A 27,671-nucleotide genomic window follows, 5' to 3' on the forward strand; every position below is an offset into this window, starting at 1 on the left:
GTTATTTCAGTATAGGACAGACATAGTCTGTCGAAAGAAAAGCCTGATGTATTATCGTAAGGGAAATGTCTCAAGGGCAACAGAGAAGCTAATACCAGTGAAATGCTAATCAGCTTCTAAAACCATCTACAGAAAATGACTTCATTACTATCTTGCTTAATGTATGTTCTGGGAATTAAGAGAGAACCTCAGCTCTGCCATAAATTCACTGTGTGACCTTCTGCAAGTCAGTAGGGCTTGCTCGTCTGTATAAAGAACACATTGTCCTAAATCAGTGATTTTTTTTTTCTTTTTTAAACTTTTTTTAAGGAGTTAAATTCCTTTGCTAGATGAGATCTTACACAGCATTCTACTGTGCAAAACAGATGAAAGCATTCCTGCCTCTGCTGGCCCAGGCAGGTATGGGTGGCTCAAAGCTCTGCTTGTCCCGGAGGGACGGCAAAGAAACCCTAGGACCGAAAAATCATAGGACCGAAAAATCAGAGTTTGAAAACCACCATAGGTAGGAGAAGATAATGCTAATTCCTTTCTAGCTTTAACATTCCAGGGTTCTGAGGAGGTGCAAATCTCACTGGTTAAATAAAGGGCGGAGCCTAAGACTGAATTCCAAAGTGACTTCAATACTAAAGAGGTTCACTGCCCTTCCCTGAGGGGGTGCACTTATGCGCTGCGTGGTGGGGGGTGCTTTGCTTGTGTGCAACCTTGCTGGTCCTCCAATGAATTAACTATTTCCTATGATTTACAAGTAAGAAAAATGAGGCTCAGGGTAGTTAAGTAATGTCACTTGCCCAAGGTCAAAGGCTGGGAAGTAGGACTTGAAGCAGATGAGCTCCAGAGTTCACCCTAGCGAGCCACCGGGCTTCAGGCTGCAGCAGCTCAGCGGTAACTGAATGGCAGAGCTTCTGTGGCTGCAGTGACTGAGCTGACAGGGCTGTGGAAAACTGGTGCTTTTACTGCCTAGCTCAGTACTTGAAATTCCGTTTACTGTAAAGGTCTGATATACACAGAAGATAGGATTTTTGTTATCTGACTCATGTAAACCTGTATATATTAGGATGTCAATAATTTATACGCTTGGGAAAGGATAAAATTCAAGCAACCTGAAGAATTTTCAAAAGTATGCTCTCTTTCAAGAGAGGAATTAATCGAAGAAGTGTGGCAACAGAGGGACCTTTAGGGAACATGGGACACATCAGAATTGCCAGTAAGATTTAAAAAAACAAAGGGGTGCCTGCCTGGCTGATTCAGTCGGTAGAGCATGTGACTCTTGATCTCAGGGTCTTGAGTTTGAGTCCCACACTGGGTGTAGAGCCTACTTAAAGAAACAAACAAAAATCCTCCACAGCCATTCTAACAATCAATGGTTATTATTGGGTAGCGGTCCTTCACTTTTTATTTTTATCTCTCTGTACCACTTGGATTTTTTTTTTTTTTTTTTTTTTGACTTAGAGAGATACAGTGAGAGAGGGAACACAAGCAGGGGAAGTGGGAGAGGGAGAAGCAGGCTCCCGCCGAGCAAGGAGCCCAACGAGGGCTTGATCCCTGGACCTTGGGATCATGACCTGAGCGGAAGGCAGACGCCCAACTGACTAAGCCACCTAGGCGCTCCCCATTTGGACTTTTTTTAAGGGTACAATGAGATAAGGCGTTTTTTAAATCTAACTTTTTTTACTTGAGTATAGTTGACACACAACGTTGTATTAGCTATGGGTATAGAGCATAGTGGTTCAATGTCTCTATGTGACATGCCACCCTTACAACAATGTAGCTACCGCCTGTCATCATGCAACACTGACTAGTTTCCCTGTGCTGTGCTTTTTATTCCCTCAATGTACTCGTTCCATAATTGGAAGCCTGTATCTCCCTCTCCCCTTCACCCCTTTTGCCCATCCCCCACACCCCTTCTCTTCTGGCAGCTATCGTTTTGTTCTCTGCATTTAGAGGTCTGATTCTGCTTTTTTGTTAATTTGTCTGTTTTTTTTAGATTCCACACATAAATGAAACCATACGGTATTTGTCTTTCTCCTACTTATTTCATTTGGCATACCCTCTAGGTCCATCCAAGTTGTCACCAATGCAAGATCTCATTTTTTTCATTTTTTGCTGCAAAATATTCCATTTTATATATACCATAATTTCTTTTATTCATCAGTCAATAGACACTTGGGCTGCTTCCATATCTTCGCTATTGTATGTAATGCTGTAATAAAGATAGGAGTGCATATATCTTTTTGAATTAGTATTTTCAGGTCCTCTGCCCATTTTAATCCAATTATTTGTGTTTTTTTGGTGTTGAATTGTTTAAGTTTTTTTAATATATAACATGGATATTAACCCCTTATTGAATATATCATTTGCAAATATCTTCTCCCATTCAGTAGGCTGTTTTGTTTTATTGATGGTTTCCTTTACTGTGCAAAAGCTTTTTATATCAACATAGTCCCAATAGTTAATTTTTGCTTTTGTTTCCCTTGCCTTAGGAGATTTGGCTGCAAAAAATGTTGCCATAGCCAATGTCAAGAGAAATTACTGCCTTTGTTCTTCTTTAAGAGTTTTATGGTTTCAGGTCTCACATTTAGGTCTTTTTTTTTTTTTTTTTTTTAAGATTTTATTTATTTATTTGACAGAGAGAGGGAAAGAGATCACAAGTAGGCAGAGAGGCAGGCAGAGACAGAAAGGGAAGCAGGCTCCCTGCTGAGCAGAGAACTTGATGCAGGGCTGGATCCCAGGACCCTGAGATCATGACCTGAGCCAAAGGCAGACTTAACCCACCTAGCTATCCAGGCGCCCCTCACATTTAGGGCTTTAATCCATTTTGAGTTTATTTTTGTATATGGTATAAGAAAGTGGTCCAGCCATAGCAGTCAGACAAGCAAAGAAATAAAAGTCATCTATATTAGGAAGAAAGAAGTTAAAACTGTTACTACTTGCAGATGACATGATACTATATATAGAAAACCCTGAAGATTCCACCAAAAAAAACTATTAGAATAAATTAATTCAGTAAAGTAGCAGGATATAAAATTAAAACACAGAAATTAGTTATATTTCTATACTCTAATAATAAAACAGCAAAAAGAGAAGTTAAGAAAACTGGTACATTCCCATTGTACCAAGAAGAATAACGTACCTAGGAATAAACTTAACCAAGGAGATGAAGACGTGTACTCTGAAAATTATAAAACACTGATGAGAGAAATGGAAGATAAGACAACAAATGGATTTTCTAAAAGTAAAAATGCTGATCTTAAAAAAAAAAAGTATGCAGTAGCTACCTACATAGTAAGATAATTGGTCATTTTGGTTTTTTCCAATGTACTTCTTTGAAATAATTAAAAAAAAAAACTACTAAACGTATTTTTTGAAAAAATCCTGGGTTCTATCTCAGACCTACTGATCAAATCTCTGGAAAATGATCTTAGTCCTGGTTTTGTTTTTTTGTTTTTTTGTTTTTTTTTAAGATTTCTTTATTTATTTTAACAAAAGAGGGAAAGTGTGAGTGGGGCGTTGGGGCAGAGGGAGGGGAAGCAGACTCCCCACTGAGTGTGGAGCCCAACTCAGGGCTCAATCCCATGACCCTCAGATCATGACCCGAGCCAAAACCAAGAGATGGAGGCTTAACCAACAGAGCCACGTGCCCCAGTCAGGGGTTATTTTTAAAAGTTCTGTAACTCAATCTCATGTTTGCCCCTGATTAATAACCACTGATCAAATACCTTCCTTTTAGAGATGAAAAGAAGAGGCTTAGAAAAGCAAGGTTTGTTTACTCAAGATCACATAGCTAGAGAAAAGTACAGAAAATACGCATGGAATAGATCTACACTAAAACTGCCTATATATACAGGCAGGTTTGGGGGTAATCACCCAACCCATGTTCTGGGAGATCTGCCATACCAGCCACAGAGCCTGATAACCAGAACAGATGGTGTATATAAGGCTGACCAGTAACCTATGCCTTACACGGCTCAACTTAAAAATCAAGCTAAGTCCATGAACTTTCCTTCCCTGGAATATGACCTGAGAAATAAAGGAAAATCTTCAGTTAGTTGTGGGTGGTAAACCTGAGAAAGCATGGCTGTGATGAGCCAGATGCAAATACAACGAAAACAGGACACCTATCTGCAAAGAAAGCAGAGATGCCATGGAAGAGGGGAGGAGGAAGAAAAAGGAGTGAGATCAACCTCCAGTCCTGACTTCTTTGCAATTCTGGTTCCTGTGAAGCCTGGCTATCCATCAGTTCATGCTCTTGGCTTCTTATAAGCTCTGCTGTATCCTTACAATATCTCTTTTTTCCTAAGCTGGCTTCACTGGCTTTCTGTACTTTCTATTAGATTAAAAGTAATATCTAAATAAATCAGATCTGATCTGATTAAATATCTATCTGATTAATATCTATCTGATTAAAAGTACCAAGCCAAAGCACTCTGATCTCCAATATTTCCAATTAGTTTCAAATGAAGTTAAAATAAACTAATGGCTACCATGAAAAAAAGCCTTAGTATTCTAGTATTCATATTGTAAAGCATGAACAATGTCATATAATACTTATATAGTTAAAAATAATGTTCTCATGTGTTACCCAAAGTGTCAACCAAATGAAAATCTCATTTGGTTTTCATAACCTCATGAGATGGGTAAGGAAAGTTATTCTCATTTGCCGGATGAGAAAACTCAGATCCAGAGAAGTCAAGTGATTTGCTCAGTCACACAGCTATTACATGGCAGAGTAGAAACTACATGGACTTTTTATTACACAAGTGTGCTACTTTAATACCATGCTGTTTTCTACTTAACTAAGGGTGGTACAGCATGAGGGCAATGACAGCAGTCAGAGTCTCCCCCAAATACCTACCCCATTAGCCTTACAGTTCCCACAAATGAACACTTGGGCATTCTTAAATCGAGTACTTTAGATCACGGTTTTAAAAAATTTGGCACTACTGGTATTTTGAACAGGATAATTCTTTGTTGTGGGGGCTGTCCTATGCCTTGTAGGACATCTACCCACTACATGCCAGTAATATTCCCCCAATTTTGACAACCAAAATTGTCTCCAGACATTGCTAACTGTCTTCTGGTGGTGGTGGGGTGGGGGGGAGTTCTGCCCACCCCCATGAGCACAGCTGCTTTAGATCCTCTAGGTATTTCTTGTCTTATGAAATCTGGTTTCATGCAAGAGCAACTCAGCAGCACAATTAGTATGTTTATGTCATAGATGAAAGAGTTCTAAACTGTAAGCATCAGAATGAAAAAAAAAATCTACAGCTTTGAAACAAGACTACTTAGAAAAAATCTACTGTATTAGCTACAGATCTCTTTATTTAAAGTTCAGCCAGGAATGGAGTTAAAAGTTCTTAAGCATTCTGGCAGAAGTAGGAGTACCAAGAGGAGGTGTTGCTTATTTGCAGTGGTTCTTTTGCGATATTTGACCTTTTAATACTATGTACTGGACTCTCAACGTCAACTATGGTACTAAATTGCATGAAAGGATGGAGGATTCATGAACTTCTGGTCCAGCATTAATGAAGAGAAATAGGAGTCACAGGTGCAAGCCATGTATATAGTTAAAAATGTTCTAGGGGCACCGGCACAGCTAAGTCGGTTAAGCTCCGACTTTCGATCTCAGCTCAGGTCTTGATCTCAGGGTTGTGAGTTCAAGCCCGGTGTTGGGCTCCACACTGGGCCTGGAGTCTAATTCTAAAAAAATATGTTCTACTAATGATGAATTATATGTTGGCTAACTGAAAAAAAAAAAAAAAAAAAAAAAAAAAATATATATATATATATATATATATATATATTCTAGTAACCACATTTAAAATGTAAAAAGAGGGACGCCTGTGGCTTAGTTGGTTGAGTGGCTGCCTTCGGCTCAGGTCATGATCCCAGCGTCCTGGAATCGAGTCCCGCATTGGGCTCCTTGCTTGGCGGGGAGCCTGCTTCTCCCTCTGCCTCTGCCTGCCACTGTCTACCTGTGCTCACTCTCGCTCCTCTCTGACAAATAAATGAATAAAATCTTAAAAAAAAAAAATGTAAAAAGAAACAGTAACCAAGCGCCCCTGTAATAGACAAAAAGACTTTTATGGTAACAGTATAATGTTATACAGTCCAGTGGTAAATTCACTCAATTTTTTAAGACCCATTCTATGTTAGTTTATTACAAGTGTAGCTACAACTGTCTCTCTTTAAAAATATTCCATTATTTAAAAACTTGTTAGTCACTAATAAGGGACAGACTCCAAGGCACTGACCTACCTCTCTTGAATATATTCATACCCCATTTGCATTTTAGTAGAACTTGACTCGGTGGATTTGACATACTGCAGTACAAAAAATATTTCTCATTTTATGACTTCAAAGACTTGAAAATTTCACAAAGAATCACACAGTATCAAAGCTGATGGGCTTGGTGAATTGCCAACTACTGTTCATACTACCGCCCCTTCATGATACCACTTGAGAAAAGAAACAGAAATGCTGGCTCTTCACCAATGTTCAGAAGTATCACATTTCTGGGGGTGCTTGGGTGGCTCAGTTGGTTAAGTGTCTGCCTTTGGCTCGGGTCATGATCCTGGGGTCCTGGGATTGAGCCCCACATCGGTCTCCATGCTCTCCAGGAAGCCTGCTTCTCCCTCTCCCACTCACCCAGCTTGTGTTCCCTCTCTCGCCCTGTCTCTCTCTGACAAATAAATAAATAAAATAAAATAAAAGAAGTATCACATTTCTACCAGCGATTTCAGTGATTCCTGTCATTTAATCATTTACTATTATTATAAATGTAAAATCTTCTCCGTAACTTCTAATAGTATCACTCCGTGGTAAGTGGTGATACTAACGTTCAAGTTAAAATTGTGGCCCAGAAGGAATCACTTTAGAACAGGAGTTAAATATGACAAAACTGTCAAAGAATGCGAACAACTGCCACGAGGGAACAATCGGCAAACTATTAGAGGTAGCTGCTGAGAAAATAAGGCGCAGCATTAAAGCAAGAATATTCTACAATGATTATATAACTCCCAAACACCTACCAAACTCCCCACACAAACAGGTAATTCAAAGCAGAATCCTGAATTATGCCAGTTTGGGATTTTTGACTTGTATATCTCCCAGAAAGCATCTGTGACTACTTGGCACTTAGTATAAAACTTTTAGAGACACTGCTGCTGTGGGCTGTTGTTTGGGTAATGGACGCCCAATGACTGGACCCAGGGTGAGCATCTGAATTAAGGATAGCCAACCCGTGGCCATGTGCAGCCCGGGAAGCAGTCTGGTACAAAAAGCAGAAAAAGCTTTGCCCAGTAGGAACAAGGATGATTAGCAAGGCTGGACCTTCTCTATGGAGGTTGAAAAGGAAAGTATATGGGGAACCAGGTGGAAACAAAAGAAACAAGAAGACACAACGAGCAAAGCAGGGAGGGTGAGTTAGTCACAGTAATGGTGGTGCCTCAGAGGAAGGATCCATAACCTGCCATGCCTGCCTCCAAAACTGCCTCGGATTCCAGAACATGAACTTCATTGGGATTTCTGGGGTACTTCTGTTTCTTTAGTGCCACTGTGGATCCATAATAAATCCTGAGACCGGAGGTAGTTCCAGAAAGCTACTGCCCAATATGTACACTCTTTCCCTGGGAAATCTTCCTATGGAGGTAGTGAGTTCTCTACTCTCGCTTTCACTCACAGAAGGGCCTTCAAATGCTAAGGGAAAGAAATTCTTCTGTAAAAAAGTAGCTCTACATACCTGCATTTTTTTCTCTTGTTCGTTTTCTCCAATCATCCCAGTACCTGTTACACTTTCACTGCCATCAATGGACACCTAGAAAAATAAAATAAAGCTTTAAAAAGTTTCACCTTTTGACATTTCTTTGGGTGATAAGTACGCAGGGATTCATTATCATTTATTTTTGTGTGTGTTTGAAATTTTCTACTATAAAAAGTGGGGAAAAGAAACCTTTTAAATTGTATGAAAGATACATGTTCCGTGCAAGGAAAAAACCCAGTACTTTTGATGTAAAACTTAACTGAGACTTTCCTTCACTTTTTCCAATCTCTAATTTCTGCTTCTTAATTCATAAGCTGTTCCATCTATACTTTATTATTTATTTTACGGCACTCATCCTTGAATATATCTTTCTGTGACTTATCAGTCCCCATTTCTTTTCTATAAGCTCTTATTCCATTCCTATTATCTGTACTTAACTATTTTTTCCTACATTTCACTTCTTTTAAGATAAATGCTGATCTCCTTAAGGCTGTCCGATTTTGACTTTGAATTGCTAGTTTCTTCTTCGATAAAGTAGACTTTTTTTTGTTTTATTTTAATGAAAAGTAAAGAAGCTACATCTGGGACGTTCTTGACATTGTAAAATGCTGTACCTTTGCTGCATACTGTTCCAGAGCACTGATGGTGTCGGGGTCAATCGTGGCGTCTCCAGTGTGCAGACCTGCCACCGTCCCATCAGCCTGAATTGCCAAGATGGTGTCAGACTGCGGGACCTGCACCGCATGGTGGATGTACGCAGTGGTGCCGTCTTCCAGCTGCACTGCCTGTAAGGCGCTCTGGTCATAACTGTCTGGGGGAGAGGAAGAGAAGGGCATGAAATTATAGGTAGTCTGACAGAGTTACAGATTTAAAGGAAGAAGGGAAGGAACTTTGGCTGAGTAGGTCCATGTGCCTCACATGTGTGCTCTCCTTCAGTTCCTCACAACAATTCTGTGAGGTGGGTGTATGTACCACCCTCATTCAGGAAAAGGGAAACTGAGTTCTGGGGGAAGTCAAGTCACTTTCCTTAGGAACTAGAAAATGGAAAAAACTAACAATTAACAGTCAAAATCAGTAGAGGAACCAGGATCTAAACTCATGCCAGGATGACTCCAAAGCCCATGGGCTTTTTTTCTCTTCTAAATAAGCATATATAGAGCTTTGTGAAATCGTAAATCTAGACAATCACAATGAACCTGTGATTAAGTCCCCCTGCCAAAGAAAAAAATTCAGAGTTTACGTCTTTTTAACTTTAAATTACTTACAAATTTAAGTATTCCAAATTTTAAAAAATTTCCCCATTTGGTTTCACAACTAAAGTCTTTCTAAAACATGTAATGTCATTCTATAATATATTCTATAAGGTAATAATAGCTCACATTTTTCAAGCCTTTACTAGGTGACAAATACTGTGCTTTACATATGTTTGCACATTTTGTCCTCAAAACTACCCTATGATGTGGATACTCACTGTAACACTCATTTTACCTGAAGCACAGGTTAAGTAATTTGAACAAGGTCACACAGCTAAAAGACGGCAGGCCCAGATTTGAACCCAGACAGTCTGGCTTCAGAGCTATGCTCATTACTCCTATGCATTCCACCTCAAACCCCTGGGCCTCCCTACATGAAGTTAATAAGCGTTACCATTTTTGCCACATTGGCTTCAGATAAATTTAAAATTTTTATTTCGTCTTAAAGACCAACATAATAGGCCAAGGATCTTGCTTAAAAATTATATTCGAGGGGTGCCCAGATGGCTCGGTCAGTTGAGCGTCTGCCTTTGGCTCGGATCATGATCTCAGGGTCCTGGGATTAAGCCCCACATTGGGCTCCCTGCTCAGAAGGGAGCCTGCTTCCTCCTCTCCCCCGCAGCTCATACTCTCTCTCTCAAATAAATAAAATCTTAAAAAATACATATTTAAGAGGGAAAAAAAATCAATACTTTAAATTTCAAATGTTTAATTTTATATTCAAATAGTAGCCTCTACTCGAAGTCTATCAGAGACCAGGGGTTTGCCCTTCCAACCTGTTACTGGGCAGCTCAAACGATCACAAAGTTTTTCCTTAGACTGTGCCCAAATCCGCCATCTTGTATTTCAGAGAACAAGTACAAATCTTCTTTTACGTGACAGCATTTCAGCAAATACAGGCAGGTCTTACTTTTCTCACACTCCTCCCTTATTCCTATTTCCAAAGTTAGTTTACCTTTGGAGGTATGGTGAATAAACGCTGTTGTTCCATCTTCTAGTTGCACTGCTTGACCATCCTCTAAACGCAAACTGTCCCCTGCTCAAGAACAATGATTACATTTAGATCCCACGTTTCCTAACGACCGGATAACTCAGCGATGAGTCAATAAACCATTAAACACATTATAAAAACCTACACGTGCTTTAGGAGTCCTTGAACACTATAGTATTTTCAGTAAAGCTACTCTAAATAAGTGTTAGTAAAAAAATAGCAGAATACTTGTTTTAGGAATATCTACTAGTGAGTAAGGAGAGTTGAAAAAAGAGGGGGATAAAAGAAAATGAGAGACATGCGGTAGTGAGCTCAAGTGATAGAAATATTCACGTAGGACTATTGTCCATTTATCTCCAGAGTGCAGTCCAGTAATTTCTTTTCTATGATTTTTAAGACAAAGTCTCAATGAAGTCCAAATGGTCTTTAGATCCTCTCTTTGCCACCTACTGATCTCCCCTTTCAAAAGGAGGACTAGAGACCTGAACCAAGTTTACACCAAGGTAGCTGGAGGCAGCAAATACCGAAGGATGAGAATCAGGAGCGTAAGTATCAAATACTTACTACTTTTAGGTATGGGTACATGTTGAACGTAGGCAGCAGAACCATCCTCCAGCTGAATGACCTGGCCGTCTATGAGTTTTCCATCTGGAACAAAAGATTTAAACCAATAAATTAGCCTAAGCAAACATTTTAAACTTTATACAATTTCAAAATGGTATCAACTATAAAAACATACACTACTTAAGATCATGTTCATCTTGATTCTTCCCTCAATGTTCTGAGGCAATTCAAAAACACATCCAGTGATCCTACAGAAAGCAGAAAATCCTCCCTCAGCCATTCTTCCTCCCCTCCAATTTTCAATTAATTAAGTTCAAGAGGAAGAGTGGCTCATCATGGCAAGCTATGGGAGCTGAATCTCTTTACCTTTCAGAGCCACTTAGCAACAGTGACCCTCACTGCAGGGAAGCTGAAACTGAGAAGACTGACAGATTCATCAGTGTATCTGAGGCCAGATGTCCTTCTCACTCCTACGTGCTATTCGTCCCTCAACTATGTATACATGCGTTCAGTAGGTTCCCATAAAAACAAGGAGTTGGAAGAACTGAGCTATTTCTTGGCAAAAGTAAACGCTGATTTACAGATAATGTTATATAAGCAAAACCAAACGTTTATACTTCCATGCATATTTTGTGAAGACATTACATGATAACTCGGAAGTAAAAAAGCAAGAGGGGTCTTACTAGAAAGTGGTTGGGGACAACCCCCCATTAATTTTGACACCCCAGAGTATATTCCAAATGTCTCACAGGTTGTCCCCAAATTATCAAAACAAATTTAAGTGAACCTGAAACTACTGAAAATTAACATATGCAATACAGAGGCTTAATGATGGGCCAGGAAGTGGGGCGGGTAGTTGCTAGGCACTCCAACTCTGAGGTTACGAATTGCCGGTATTAACCAATGGGCTGTGTATGTGGCACGTACCTTTAGAATTATGTTGTATATAAGCTGTGGAACCATCTGCAAGTGTTACCGCTTGCAAGCTTACACCTTCCATATTCTCTAAATTGTCACCATCTATTATAAAAAAAAGTTATTTTCTTTAGCTAACTGTCATACGTACATGCTGTCTAAATTTTTTAAATGAAAATCAGGCATAAGGCAGATTGCTTAAGACTCAAATGGGATTTCTTCTAGCATTTACAAAAAATATTTCCCTGCCCTCCTGTACCCAGTGTCCACGGCAGGGGAATCCCATGATCCCCTCAAATGAAACTGCTCACCTGCCACCGTTACTGCCTCTGTCAGGCACAGGGTAACGTGTTGAGCCTCCATTCCTCCTCCAGGAAACTCTGTCATTCCCTGAGAATCTCGATTTATTTGGGCTAACAACATTTTCTACCTTGAGGAAAAATACAGGCACTTGAGAACAAAGAACAATGCAAATAAAAACGACAAAGAATATTTAGGAACCACAGAAATGTGCTACAGAAATAAACAGTGTTTGAAATAAGCTGAAATTTCACTTAATATGCAGGGTAAGAGCATCCGTCCACAGTCCAAAGCACACTTTTCATAATCCATCAGAAAACTATTGAGCACACTGACAACTCTAGCCTATCGGTTTTGTCCCATGTCTAGTGTTCACAACTTTGGGTTTAATGTAAGATTCCCACTTATTCCCACAATCCTGTTGCCTCGATCTGTAGAGAGCTGCCCTGCTTCTGGCCACTTCTCACTTCGCCATCACTGCCCTAATTCAAGCCACTGCCACCTCTTGCCCACATGACTGCCATACTACAGCCTCCTAACGGGTCTCCCTGCTGGCCCTGTGACCTCCCCACGGTCTCTTATCAACACAACAGTCACTGTGCCCTTTAGAAGGGAAAAGTTAGATCATGTCCCTTTGCTGCTCAAAACCTTCTGATAACTTACCAGAGTAAAGCCAAAAGTCTTCACCCTGGCCGAGGAGCCCGATGATCTTGCCCCTCACTTCCTACTGCTTTCCATCTCATTCATTTCATTTCAGCCACACTGGTGTCCCTCCTTTTGCTCAAACATACAGGGTGATGTTGCCTCGCGACCTTTACATTTCATGTTCCTTCTGCCCGAAACATGCTTTACAGTCTCTTCATTATTATTCCCTCATTTTCTTCAAGTCTTTGTTTACTGTTGTCACCCCAATGAGAGCTTCCTTGTTCACTTCATTTCAAGCTGCACCTCCCAACCATGATATACCCTAGCCCTCCTCCCTCCTTTATATTTCTACATAGCACTTAATATTTGACATATGACATATATTTAGTTTGTTTCTTTTTGTTTGTTTGTTTGTTTTAGAGGGAGAAGGGGAGGGGGTGAAGAGAGGCAGAGGGAGAAGAGAGAGAATCTTAAGCAGGCTCCACACCTAGTGCAGAGGCCAATATGGGGCTCAATCTCATGACTCTAAGATCATAACACGAGCCAAAATCAAGAGTCAATGCTTAACTGACTGAGCCACCCAGGTACCCCTATTTAGTTCCTTTCTTATCTATTTTTCCCTCACGAGAACATACTGGGATTTTTATCTGCTTGCTCACCGATGACTCACACATGACAGACATACAACAGGTGCTAAATAAATGGATGAATGGCTCTTTAACCAGTCACCATCACAACCTCCTTCCTCTCTTTTCCTACTTCCAGGTCCCATTATTATCTCTGTGGGCCCTGAGTTGCTTCAAACAGGAGATGGGATAACTTAGCGGCCTCGTGCCAAGGAATTGGACCAGAGGATCTCCTGAGGACTTTCCAGGTCTAAAGATCTGATTTTAGTGTCAATATTTAAAACAATGTTCAGAAAGTAATAATTTGCTATTATATTTATGATTACTTGAAGATTTTGTTTTAGAAACCCTTTGGATTAAAGCCAGAAACGGTAGTTTAGGCTCACAGAAAAGAATCACCACTGTGATAAAAGTCAATCAAGGACTGACTTTTCACGGAGTCCTGAAAGATTCACACCCACAACTGTTCACGGAGCAGTCTGAAACCTCAACACTTCCTTGCTGCCTTTAAGGGCTAACAGAGAAGTCCCAAAGTAATACTAGTATTTTACAGTGAAGATGCCTGATGAGAATAGGATTGGGAGAGGTTAATTTTCGAAGAAGTTCTCTCACTCTGTAATGCAAATAAATTAAGATAAGGAAATGGAAAGGAAACACCTATAAAGATGTAGTAAGTAAGCACTGTGATTTCTGGAGTATTCTAGGAGATGAATTTTTTAAAAGGCAGATTACAAGATAATTTGGGTCATGATATTAAGAAATGTCCAAGGTTTATCATTTTCATTCAGTTACCTACAATCTCCAAATAACTTCAATATATATCAATAGGTAACTAACACATCTGCAATAAATAAAAGTTCTCCTTTGCCTGAAAGCTGGTCAACTGTTAAATTTCTTTAGGAAGGCTTCAGCACCTACAGTTTCAACCTAATGGGGGGAAAAAAAAGCTACATTAACTGACGGAAGAAGAGACAACTGTTTCCTGGACACAAACTGGTGGCAAATACATGAAGGAGTGATGGGAGAAAGGACTTAGAGGAGTTCAAATGGCACAACTACCAGAGATAATAAGTGATGGCAGGTATACAGCGCATTTTCTTTTTAAAAAGAAAGGACTAGGATACAAAGGCCTTTGTTAGAAAACGATCACATGGGGGGAAATAGGACAGTGAAGAAAAGGCATAAATGGGCCACAGACCCAACACTCTGCTGTTGCTCACATCCTATCCATCATGTCTTCTTGATCATTTCTGTCACTGACATTTTTGGGATGTGTGGAAATGAACATGTGAGATATATACAATATCTTAGAAAGGGCCACCTTATGAAATGTAGTCAATTTCATGTGCTTTAATAATGAATCGTGAGCCAAAATCAGACACAGAAGAGGCTATCCTGAAGCACCATAGGAAACTCCAAAAAGACACAGTGTGTAATAAACAAACTCCCTGCCTTTCTGGGAGGTAATAATGCAGGTCAGCCTAAGAAAAACAAACATACCATTGGGCGCCTGGGTGGTTCAGTTGGTTAAGCATCTGCCCTCAGCTTGGGTCATGATCCCAGGGTCCTGGGTTGGAGCCCCACATCAGGCTCCCTGTCACAGGCAGTCTGGTTCTCCCTCTTCCTCTGCCCTTCCCCCTGCTTGTGCTCTCTAATAAATAAAATCTTAAAAAAAAAAAAAGACAAATACTGCATGATTCCACTAATATGAGGTATCTAAAGTAGTCAAACTCTTAGAAAGTAGAATGGTGGTTGCCAGGGACTAGGGGATGGGGAAAAAGGGACTTGTTCCTCCCAAGAGATGCATTTTTGCAAGATGAAAACTTTCTAGAGGTCTGTAGCACAACACTGTGTATAAACACTACTGTATTGTACTTAAAAATGGTTAAAATGTAAATTTTATGTTCTGCTTTTTTACCGTAATTTTTTAAAAAAGAACTAGGTGGCTCAGTTAAGTGTCCTGGGATGGAGCTCTGAGTTTAAAAAAAAAACAAAAAAAAACAAAATAAAAATGACTTTACTGATGTATAATCCACATACCACAATATTTACCCATTTAAGGTATACAATTCAATGGCTTTAGTATATTCAAAGTTGTGCAAACACCACAACCTATATTCAGAATATTTTTTTTAAGATTTTATTTATTTATTTGACAGAGATCACAAGTAGGCAGAGAGAGAGAGAGAGAGAGAGAGAGAGAGAGAGAGGAGGAAGCAGGCTCTCCACTGAGCAGAGAGCCCGACGTGGGACTTGATCTCAGGACCCTGAGATCATGACCTGAGCTGAAGACAGAGGCTTAACCACTGAGCCACCCAGGCGCCCCTATTCAGAATATTTTTTTTTTTTAAAGATTTTATTTATTTATTTGACAGAGAGAGATCACAAGTAGGCAGAGAGGCCGGCAGAGAGAGAGGGAAGCAGGCTCCTCGCAGAGCGGAGAGCCCGATGCGGGGCTCGATTCCAGGACCCTGAGATCATGACCTGAGCCGAAGGCAGAGGCTTTAACCCACTGAGCCACCCAGGCACCCCTATTCAGAATATTTTTATCACTTTCAAAAAGAAAACCTCATTTCCACCCTACCCCCTAAAGCTCTAGGCAATCAATCACTAAGCTACTTTCTATCTCTACAGATCTTCTTCTGGATATTTCACATGAATAGAATTCCACAGTATGGGATCTTTTGTGACTGGCTTCTTTCACTTATAATGTCTTCAAGGTTCGTCCATATTGTAGCACAGATCAGTATTTCATTCTTTTATTGCTAAATAATGGTCCATTGTGTGAATGTACATTTTATTTATCCAATCATTTGAATTGTTTTTATCTAGATATTTGAGCCATTTTACACTGTTTGGCCATCATGAATAATGCTACAAACACTGGTGTACAAGTTTTTGTGTAGACGTAGGTTTCACATCTCTTGGGGATATGTATGTAAGTAATTGCTGGGTCATATGGTAACTCTATGCATAAATTTTGAGGAACTGTCAAACTTTTCCAAAGCAGTTGCACCATATTACATTCCCACTAGCAATGTATCAGCTTCCAATTTCTCAATTTCTCATCTTAGCAAACAGTTTATCAGTCTTTGATTATAGCCATTCTTGTGTGTATGAAGTTGTATTTCATTGTGGTTTTGATTTACATTTCCCTTATGGCTAATAATGTTGACCATATTTTCATATGCTTACTGACCTTTGGTATATCTTCTCTGGAGAAATAGCTACTCAGATCCTATGTCTATTTTTGCCTGTTTCTTAAGTTTTTTTTTTTTTTTTTAATTTTAAGTAGGCTCCAAGCCCAATGTGGAGCTTGAATGCAAGATCTCAAGATGAAGAGTGCATGTTCTACCAATTGAGCCAACCAGGTGCCCCTGCTTTCTCTATTTTTTAAAATGGGTTGTCTTTTTATCGTGGAATTGTAAGAGTTCTTTATATATTCTGGATATGAATCCTTTATCAGATGGAGGATTTGCAAATATTTTCTCCCATTCTGTGGGTTGTCCTCCTATTCAGCCTCAAGGAATACAGTTTCAACAAGGGATAAAATAAAAGATGCTCACCTTGAAGAATCTTCAGATTTTTAGTTTTGATACTTAAACTCTTGGTATACTTCATTTTCCAAACCACCAATTCAGTCTGGGAAATGGACACTATTTTCAAATTCAGTGCATATTATGGAAGATTTTAAATCTTTATTAGCAGTTAGGGTCCTTTTTTCAAACTAAATATTATCTCGAACCCAAATATAAGAAACAGCTAAAAGTAGCATTTTATTATAAATGCATTTTTTAAAAAAGATTTTATTTATTTATTTGACAGAAAGAGACACAGCAAGAGAGGGAACCCAAGCAGGGGAAACGGGAGAGAGAGAAGCAGGCTTCTCGATGAGCAGGGAGCCCTACACAGGGCTCGATCCCAGAACCCTGAGATCATGACCTGAGCCAAAGGCAGACACTTAATGACTGAGCCACCCAGGCACCCCCATAAATGTATTTTTTAAAAAGACTATTTAGGGGCACCTGGGTGGCTCAGTGGGTTAGGCCTCTGCCTTCGGCTCGGGTCATGATCTCAGGGTCCTGGGATCGAGCCCCGCATCGGGCTCTCTGCTCAGTGGGGAGCCTGCTTCCCCCTCTCTCTCTGCCTGCCTCTCTGCCTACTTGTGATCTCTCTCTCTCTCTCTCTCTCTCTGTCAAATAAATAAATAAAATCTTTAAAAAAAAAAAAAGACTATTTAATTAGACAGAGAGGGAGAGAGCACGAGCCAGAGGAGAGGCACAGGAAGAAGCTGACTCCCACTGAACCGAGAGCCTGACAGGGGTCTGGATCCAGAAAGCCCACAATCATGACTGGAGCTAAAAGCAGACTCTTAACAGACTGAGCCACCTGGGTGCCCCATAAATGCATTTTTAAGTGCAACCCTTTGACTTTACTCAATCAATGAGAATTAGACTGCTTAAATTGAAAATTTCAAATTAAGGTAATATATGCCAAGAGCAGGTTTATGCACCCAGTATACTGAATAACCAAAAGAAACAAAAAGACAATCATAATTTACACAAGATTAGTTCAGAGGATAACCAGGTTTTTAAAATTCTCATAGTATGCTTCAGTTAAATAGATCAGCATTAAAGAACAGTATAATTTTGGGGGGCGCCTGGATGGCTCAGTGGGTTAAAGCCTCTGCCTTTGGCTCTGGTCATGATGCCAGGATCCTGGGATCCAGCCCTGCACTGGGCTCTCTGCTCAGCGGGGGCCACTTCCTCCTCTCTCTCTCTGCCTGCCTCTCTGCCTACTTGTGATCTCTGTTGAATAAATAAATAAAATCGTAAAAAAAAAAAAAAAACAGTATAATTTTTACTATATGCATTCTGTAGGTTAAAAAAAAAATCTTCACCATATATGACTTTCATACAGTTAATGTTTCAAGTTGAATCACCAGTTGTAAAAGACTGAGGGCAGGAGTACCTGGGTGGTTAAGTGGTTAGGCATCTGCCTTCAGCTGGGGTCATGATTCCAGGGTCCTGGGATCAGAGTCCCACATCTGACTCCTAGCTCAGCAGGGAGGCTGCTTCTCCCCTTGCCTGCAGCTCCCCCTGCTTGTGCTCTCTCTCTTTAATAAATAAATAAAATCTTTTTAAAAAAGAATTTAAAAAAGATTTTATTTATTTATCTGACAGAGAGAGCAAGAACACAAGCAGGAGGAAAAGGGAGAGGGAGAAGCAGGCCTCCCGCTGAGCAGGGAGCCCAGTGGCTGGTGGTAGGGGGAGGGGGTGTCAATCTCAGAACCCTGAGATCATGACCTGAGCCCAAAGCAAATGCTTAACAACTGAGCCACCCAGGCAGCCTCAAAAAGAAAATCTTTAAAAAAAAAAAAAAAAAAAAAAGCCAACATAAGGAAACTACAATTAGTTCTCACAAAATAATTATGTACATATTTCATTCTCTTGTTTAAAAGTAGTTTAAAGCAAAACAGCAACCATCACTACAACCTTATGTTAAAAAAGTAGAAATATAAGTAGATTTTGGAAGAAGGGATTGCTTTTTCTTTTTTTTTTGTAAGATTTTATTTGTTTTACACAGAGAGAGACAGAGTGTATGCACACAAGCAGGGGGAGGGAGAGGGACCAAAAGGCTCTGTGCTGAGCACGGAGCCCAACATGGGGCTGGATCTCAAGGTCCTGAGATCATGACCCTGAGAACATGATGTGAGCTGAAATCAAGAGTCAGTTCCTCACTGACTGAGCCACCCAGGTGCCCCTAAACCTGCTCTTAAATTCACAACAGAGCAACTGCCAACTTCATGACTTTTATACTTCAAAAACCTTTCTTTTCCACCTCCTCACACATTAACTATTGCAATAACATCTTTACCACTCTCTTTGCTCCAATCTCATCCTTCCAGTTAATAACATTGCCAACTGTCTTATATTGTTTTCATACACCATTAAAATTTTCATCGCATACAACACTGTAATATAAATGTGAAAGTTAAAAAGAATCATTTCCAATAGCTTAAACAAATCAAATCTTCATTTTTCCTGGTTTTCTACTCTTCTTCCTATTGTATGCATACATAATTTTCACAGCATTGTAATTATAGTATACATAATGTTTTGTATTCAGTTCTTTTCATTTCTATAGTGTTCCAAGTTGCCAAATAATCTTCACAATGATTACTTTTAATTCACATTTGACAAACTAATTTCCCTCTCAAGACATTTAGCATTTTTCTTATTACATGCCAGGTACATGTCATTTTCTCACAAAAAGCATTCTTTTAATTGACATGTTTATAAATAAAGACAGGTTTTTTTGGGCTAGAGGTATGAAGTAGATTACATCCTTAAATTCCCAGGTTTAAGATTACTGGATCAAAAAATATGAGCATTGTTATGACTATTACAATTTGCTGCCGTTACTTTTTTATTTATTTTTTCCATTACTTTTTAAAAAGTGGTACACGGGGGGCGCCTGGGTGTCTCAGTGGGTTAAGCCTCTGCCTTAGGCTCAGGTCATGATCTCAGGGTCCTGGGATCGAGCCCCACATCTGGCTCTCTGCTCAGCAGGGGCCTGCTTTCCCCCGTCCCCGCCCCGCTTGCCTCTCTGCCAACTTGTGATCTGTGTCAAATAAATAAATAAAATCTTTTAAAAAAATAAGTAAATAAAAATAAAAGTGGTACAGTGACTGCACTGTCACCAGTAACATAATTACTATGCTCATTTTATCACATCTTTACTGGCCCTGGCTATTATACTAGAAGCTCTAAGAACAGATGGATGATTACTCAAAAAGACTAAAGGGAAGCATGAAAATGATACATACTTTAAATATTTTAAATATTTGGACATATTCATCAATTTGACAGGTCAAGGCCCTTTCTCTGAGAATTGGATGTGTAGATCTATTCAACATCAACTTTTTTACAAAAATCACTAGCATGATGCATTCTAGTTTGGGTTCTTTATTTTTTTTTAAGGGTTTTGTTTTGTTTTTAGATTTTATTTATTTATTTTAGAGAGTGAGAGAAGGAGCAAGGAGAGGGGTAAAGGGAGAGGGAGAAGCAGACAGACTTCCCGCTGAGCGGGGAGCGAGAAGTGGGGCTCGATCCCAGGATCCTGGGATTATGACATGAGCTGAAGGCAGACGCTTAACTGACTGAGCCACCCAGGTGCCCCAAGTTTGGGTTACTCTGAAGTAGAGCAAGGACTTAAGATCCTTGCAAACGAATCCTGAGATAGAATCCTCCAGATTTGAACATTTTCTCCTATGATCGTTCATAGTTGTACCATATAGAGGTCTAAGTCCAGTTCCTTGGTCTGACATTCAGGCTACTTCCAATCTGGTTCCCATTTACTTTTCGAATTTCATCTCCTATTATTCTTTTAGGTCTTTAAGTTTACCATGATCAACTACTGTAAAAAAATATGTTTGTTAGATAAGTATCTAGGACTGATATTTTGAGTAGTATATGTATACATAATATATATGTGTATGTGTATATACATACATGTGAATATGTGTATACACATATGTATATGTATTAAGTATGTATGTGTGCACATACAAGCTTTTAGAGAGGTAAAAAAGAAGTCTTTGCCTTTAAGAAACTCATTCCATGGTGGGACACAAGTGAAAACAGATCATTGGGGGCACCTAGGTGGCTCAGTCAGTTAAGGTTTGCTAAGTCTGCCTTTGGCTCAGGTCATGGCTCAGGTCAGGATCTCAGTCTGTGTCAGGATCCTCGCTCAGCAGGGAGTCGGTTTCTCCCTCTGTCCCTCGCCTTGACCATGCTCTCCCTCTCTCTCACTGGTGCTCTTTCTCTCTCAAATAAATAATAAGATCTTAAAAAAAAAAAGAAAACAGATCATTAAAACACAATGTGTGGTCGCGGGGGACCCCACAACAATTAGAACTATCAATATTTTATTTTATTTTTTTTAAAGATTTTTTAATTTATTCATTTGACAGATAGAGATCACAAGTAGGTAGAGAGACAGGCAGAGAGAGAGGAGGAAGCAGGCTCCCCGCTGAGCAGAGAGCCCGATGCGGGGCTCAATCCCAGGACCCTGGGATCATGACCTGAGCCGAAGGCAGAGGCTTTAACCCACTGAGCCATCCAGGCGCCCCAGAACTACCAATATTTTAAATGTAAATCTTCAACCAAGTAATTCTTCTTGGGACTTATTAGACACTCTCAAGTGTGCAAAGTTCATTGTAGTATTATTTACAGTAGTAAAAAATAGTCAACAACCTAAAAGTGCACCCAAAAGAATAAATTATATGACATTCATAAATGAAACATGCAAAAATGAAAAAGAATGGGATTGGGGTGCCTGGGTGGCTCGGTCGGCTCGGTCGTTAAGCCTCTGCCTTCTGCTCAGGTCATGATTCCGCTCAGGTCATGATCCCAGAGTCCTGGGATGGAGCCCTGCATCGTTCCCTGATCAGCGTTGCCTGATCAGCGGGAAGCCTGCTTCTCCCTCTTCCACTCCCCCTGCTTTTGTTCCCTCTCTCGCTGTGTCTCTGTCAAATGAAGAAATAAAATCTTAAAAAAAAAAAAAAAGAAAGAAAGAAAGAACGAAAAGAAAAAGAATGGGACAGATATGAAATGGTAGGACACAGATCCAAGATATATTGCAAGTGGAGGAAAAGCAAATTGCAAGAAGAGTATTTATGCTATGACTATATTCATGCTTTTAAAAATGTATATAAATACCTGCACATGCTAGTATTTATATTTAAAAACTCAAGTAGTGGGAGGCCTGGGCGGCTCAGGTGGTTAAGCTTCTGCCTTTGGCTCAGGTCATGATCCCAGGATCCTGGGACTGAGCCCCGCCTTAGGCTCCCTACTCAGTAGGGAGTCTGCTTCTCTCTTAATCTCTGCCTGTTGCTCCCCCTGCTTGTGCTCTCTCTCCCTCTACCTGTCAAATAAATAAATAAAATCTTTAAAATAAATAAATATATAAATCTACCTTTAAAAAGTTACTATAAACAGAAGCATTAAGAGAGTAAGAAGCACCTAATTTTGCCTCAGAGATGCAAAGATGATGGTATGTAAATTTAGGCATAAAAAGACAAACATTTCCTAGGGGTAGGAGAAGGGGCAGTTTAGGCACAGGAAACAGTTTACAATTGCCACTGGCTCTTCCATGATGCCTCTCCCTCACTAGCCAGATCTCAGTCATCAATTATTTATTTTAATTTTATTTTTTCTATTTGTCAGAGAGAGAGAGATCAAGAGAGCCAGCACAAGCAGAGAGAACAGGAGGCAGAAGCAGGAACCTGGCTGAGCAAGGAGCCCACTATGGAACTTGATCCCAGGATGGGATCATGACCTGAGCCAAAGGCAGACGCTCAATCGACCGAGGCATCCAGGCGTCCCTCAGTCATCATCTAAATCCCATAGTATTTGCAGCTATTTGGCTTATAGTCTAGATCACTAGGAATTATCAATCACATTTTTATTATCATAGGTTTCATCTGTATATGGCTTCGTAATTTGCTGGTATCCTCTGTATTTGAATCTTGCTCAGTTCCTGGCAATTAACCTGCTGCTGAGCTTCCGTTTTTTCTTTTGAAGGAAAGAGCAAATATCCACCTGATAGGTCTATTGTGAGAAAGGAAGTAAGTACATAAAGACCTCAGCACTCAAGATGTACTCAAAACCTGCCAGTTTTCTTTCTACAGGTAAGGAAAAATGAGGTTTACAAACCTCGTTTGTGGCTGAAAGTCTTGATTCCTGATATCTACTGCTCCTCTCTCCTCTTACCAATCCTTAAAATCTCATGTCCAGTCTGCCCAATTAGACTATCAGCCTCCTAAGGCAGGTACTGTGTTCTGTGAGTCTTTAAAATTTTTGATACCTAAGATTATATATTCAATAAATATCTAATGAATTTAACATAACTCTGTTGCAGAGTGCTTTACAAATGTCCTCCGTTGTATACGTCCAGCCATGCTGACCTTCCTGCTTTAGCATGTACTGTTCCGTGTCACTTATCTAAAATATCCGTTCTAGGGCGCCTGGGTGGCTCAGTGGGTTAAGCCTCTGCCTTCGGCTCAGGTCATGATCTCAGGGTCCTGGGATCGAGCCCTGCATCGGGCTCTCTGCTCAGCGGGGAGCCTGCTTCCCCCTCTCTCTCTGCCTGCCTCTGTCTACTGTGATCTCTGTCAAATAAATAAATAAAATCTTAAAAAAAAAATAAATAAAATAAAATATCCGTTCTACCACCATCCCCTTATTCTTTACCGCAGAACTCCATCTCCTTCATAGTACTTATCAGAACTTCTAAGTGAACTCTAAGTTCCATCATGGCTGGGCCCCCATCTGTTGTTCACCCCTGAATTCTCAGGGCCCACAAGAATGCCTGGCACATGGTGTATCCTTACTAAATATTTGTTCAACAAATGAATACAATTTGTATAGAGACATGGCAAATTAACTGCCTGAGACAGGTCTAAGACTAGGTCTTCTTTTATTCCAGTGCTCTTTTCATTATGCCTCACCTTTTATATGTTATGTACTGTGTATATATAGCATATGTAAACCGCCATTCATTTAAAGGATTCCAACTTCTTGTGACCATTACATCTGTACTATATTTTAAAAAACTCCATTTTTCAATACAAGGCCAAAGGCATTGTTATTTAAAGACGTGCATAAATAACAGAAAACATCCCTCCTATGCCATCTTATGTACAGTACTCAACTGTATCTTTCTAGGAACTACAGACATCTTACATTTTAGAAGTTAAAGAAGCTGGTATGTTACTGAATAATAACTCTGGTATTTGACTTAAGTTCATAATGAAGGTAATAGTTTTATGTATGGGGCACCTGGGTGGCTCAGTGAGTTAAGCCTCTGCCTTCCGCTCGGGTCATGATCTTGGGGTCCTGGGATGGAGCCCCGCATCAGGATCTCTGCTCAGTGGGGAGCCTGCTTCCTCCTCTCTGCCTACTTGTGATCTCTCTCTCCCTCTCTCTCTGTCTCAAATAAATAAAATCTTTTTTTAATGCAATGGATTTTTTTTTTAAATTTTATTTATTTATTTGACAGGCAGAGATCACAAGTAGGTGGGGCTCAAACTCATGACCCTGAGATCAAGAGTTGCGCGCTCTACTGACAGCCAGCCGGGTGCCCCTGTAGCATAGTTTTAAACTGGGATTCGATTTATGGGAAAGTGTAGACAAGTGTATCATTGTTCTTAATTTTTCTTTCCTATGAGGGGGAGAGAGATTTCTCAGTCCAAATCCATCTTACAAACACAATCATTTTGATTGACAGTAAAGTTTAAAACACTGTCCTATAAAGGCCATCCCTTAAAATGAATGCAAACTGAGCATAGTAAGGAGAAACACCACAACACAACTCTAAGAATTATGTCCTGAAATCAAGCCAGGAGCAAAAAGACTCAGAACTAGGTAAAACCTCAGCTTTAAAACAAAACAAAGCAAAACAAAACTTCAAAATTAAATAATCACAAAAACCTCGGGACTCAAAGTTCTCCTGGGGCTCCTAGATGGCTTAGTTGGTTAAGCATATGCCTTTGGCTCGGGTCATGATCTCAGGGTCCTGCTCTCTCTCAAATAAATAAATCTTTATTTTCTTTTTTAAGATTTAATTTATTCTCTTAATTAATTTATTAAGATTTAATTTAATTCTCTCTTAATTTAAGAGAGACAGAGTACAAGCAGGGGGAGAGGCAGAGGGAGAAGCAGACTCTTGCTGAGCTGGGAGCCTAACACGGGGCTTGATCCCAGGACCAGGAGATCATGACCTAAGCCGAAGGCAGATGCTTAACCATCTGAGCGAATCAATCAATCAATCAATCAATCAATAAAACAAAATAAAGAAAGTAAGTTGGTTAGTTCTCCTAACATGATCATAAACTCCATATGTATTGGGGCCCCTGGGTGGCTCAGTGGGTTAAAACCTCTGCCTTCAGCTCAGGTCACGATCCGGGTCCTAGGATCAAGTCCTGCGTCCGGCTCTCTCCTCAGTGAGGAGCTCCTTCCCCCTCTCTCTCTCTGCCCGCCTCTCTGCCTACCTGTGATCTCTGTCAAATAAATAAATAAAATCTTTTAAAAAAAATAATAAACTGCATATGCATCATAAATAATAATAGCTAAAAGTAATAGTGGGGGTATAATTCCCCAACCTAGCTAGGTCATCATTCCGGGAAGAACATGAAGAATGCTTATTCCACTGCAATATCCCAGCTTGCAGCAAAGGGCTCTGGACATTTTACAAATCATCTATTTGATAAAGACTTTTACACAAAGTAGTCTTACAACTGAATAACAGACAATCGAATTTCAAAATAGGGGAAAAGATCCGTTCTCCAAAGGATATACAAATGGCCAATAATCACATGAAAAGCACACTTAACACCATTGGGAAATGCAAATCAAATCACAAGAGATACCACTTCATATCCACTAAGATGGCTACCACCAGAAAGACTGATAATAACAAGTGTTGGCAAGGATGAGGAGAAATGGGAACTCACACATACTGCTGAGAGGAATGCAAAATGGTGCAGCCCCTTTGGAAAAATTTGACAGTTCCTCTAAAGACAGAGTATACTGTTACTGAATGACCAAGAAATTCTACTCCTAGGTATATAAACATATCTCAGAGAGAAGAAAACATAAGTCCACACAAAAACTTGCACACAAATGTTCACAGCAGAATAGACCAAAAAACCCCAGATGTCCATCAATAGATGAATATTTAAATAAAATTCAGGTTCATACAATGAAATATTATTTGGCAATAAAAAGAAATGAGTTACTAACACAAGTTGTAACATTAATGAACTTTGGCAATATTACGCTGTGAAAAAAGTCGGTCACAAAGCCCACATGCTGTGTGATTCCATTTACATAAAATATTCAGAATAGGCAAATCTGTAGATTAGTGGTTGGAGAAGGAGGCAGGCTTAAGGGTAAATGGGGAGTAATTTAACTGGCAGTTTCTTTTGGGGTGATGAACATGTTTTAAAATGGACTGTGGTGATGGGGACACAACAGAATTTATTAAACCTACCTAATTATGTACTTCAAATGGGTGAATTGTAAGGTACATAAATTTTATCAATACAGATATTATTTTTGAAAAATAAAAGGGTGGTATTGAAAAAATAGCCACTCAAGTATTTGTAAACTGCCAAATAATTACTTTCCAAAGTAGTCAAAATCTGCCTGGATAAAATTAGTTACGCTTCTTATCTTAGTGATGTCCTTATTACCTGTTCTCTTACTAAACACTTTTAACAATGAACTAGGAATCCGGTAAGAGCAAACATTAAATACTGCACAGATTTTTAACTCAGCAAACATTTATCTTCTACTAACACTCAGGAAAAAGACGACCACAACCTTGAACCTACAATTTTTCATCACACCATTACCAAATCATACCAGCTGATTAGACACTTCCAAAGCAAAAGCTTTAGCTGATTTTAAACAAATAATGGGTTTAGCATTGGTGTTCTTCCTATTTTTGCTTAACTTCGTTAATGCGGAAAAAAAACTTAAAATGTTTTTTAAAAAGCAACAGGGGAGGGAATAAAAATTGATTCACGTTCCACAGTAATACAGTACAAAGCAACTGAAAGACTCGTTAGTTCTGGCCAAAACCGAGAAAAAAGGCAATGGTAAAACTGACAACTTCTAATATTCGATGTTAGGCCCCAGTCACCTAAAAATTTAAAAGAAAAAAAAAAAAAAAAAAACGAGAGAAACAAGAAATGTGTGCACGATATAGGTAGAAGGAAAATTCTGGGTGCGATCTGCAAACGGGATCCCGAGCGGGCCCTGGGCCAGTTCTGCTGCCGGCGTCGGGCTGGGGCCTGGTGCGGACCGTGGCCCGGCGTCCCAGCCGGAGGAGCTTTGCCTCGGCGGCGTCTGGGGACTCGCCCCGCGCGGAGGTCAAGCGGAGAAGCGCCGCCAGGTTCCCGAGGGCTCCACCCTCCCCTCTTTCACTCCCTCCCCTCGGCGGTCCCCTGAGGGGAACAGGCGGGGCGCAACGCGCAGAGACAAGGGGGGGGGGGTGCGTCCTCAGCGAGAAAAGCTCCGCCGCCCCAGAGTGGCGGCCGCGGGTTATTAATAAACTCCGCTTCTGCCCAAGCGCGGCTACCGAGGCCTGCCGTAGGATCGGCAAGGCCTGCGGCGAAGGCTGAGCAGCCGGAGTCAGAGCCCGGGCCCAAGCGAGCCCGCGCCGCCGCGCTGAGGGCGGCGGCCGGGCGGAGAATAATGCACACTGGGTAAAAACACATTTATATACGAACCTCCGAGAAAATTTTCCAACAATTCCTTCGTCCGACCACCATGCACCAGGACAGGAAACAGCCGCCCGGCCCCCTGGCCCCGCAACCCGCATAGCGAGTCTGAGGCCCGCCCCCAGCCTCCATTGGGCGGTCATTACGTCACTCACGAGACGCTTCCTGCTTGCCATTGGCTCAAATTTAGGCGACGCGAAAGGAGACCGCCTCATTCACGCCCCCTTTTCGTGACGTTAGCCTCGTCTGGCCTTGCAGCCAGCGCCTGAATGGCTTGTGCAAAGTGCGGAATCAAAGTTCCTGTGTATGACTGGTTGGCAGAACCGCT

At 40.4% G+C, this 27,671-nt stretch overlaps 1 protein-coding gene across 5 annotated transcripts in view; it reads right to left on the reverse strand.

The window, feature by feature from the left end:
* Window positions 1-27,671, reverse strand: part of LOC111159585 (zinc finger protein 143) — a 57,596-nt gene extending 29,925 nt beyond the window's left edge. The window contains exons 1-7 of one of the 5 annotated variants that reach the window (XR_002641421.1): window positions 27,353-27,397; window positions 11,794-11,912; window positions 11,495-11,587; window positions 10,568-10,651; window positions 9,968-10,048; window positions 8,374-8,570; window positions 7,739-7,813 (exon numbers count right to left, since the gene is read on the reverse strand). Coding sequence is in view for 4 of the 5 variants with exons in the window: in XM_022522118.1 (XP_022377826.1) it covers window positions 7,739-7,813; window positions 8,374-8,570; window positions 9,968-10,051; window positions 10,568-10,651; window positions 11,495-11,587; window positions 11,794-11,905 (645 nt within the window). In the remaining variant the exon portion in view is untranslated. Of the gene's footprint in view, window positions 1-7,738; window positions 7,814-8,373; window positions 8,571-9,967; window positions 10,052-10,567; window positions 10,652-11,494; window positions 11,588-11,793; window positions 11,913-14,553; window positions 14,584-27,352 lie in introns of those variants that run through there. The other 4 variants (XM_022522118.1, XM_022522117.1, XM_022522119.1 and 1 more) reach the window with 4 other exon arrangements.

Source organism: Enhydra lutris, unplaced genomic scaffold, assembly GCF_002288905.1.
Source record: "Enhydra lutris kenyoni isolate GAN:26980312 unplaced genomic scaffold, ASM228890v2 scaffoldscaffold68, whole genome shotgun sequence".
Classification (NCBI taxonomy): domain Eukaryota; kingdom Metazoa; phylum Chordata; class Mammalia; order Carnivora; family Mustelidae; genus Enhydra; species Enhydra lutris.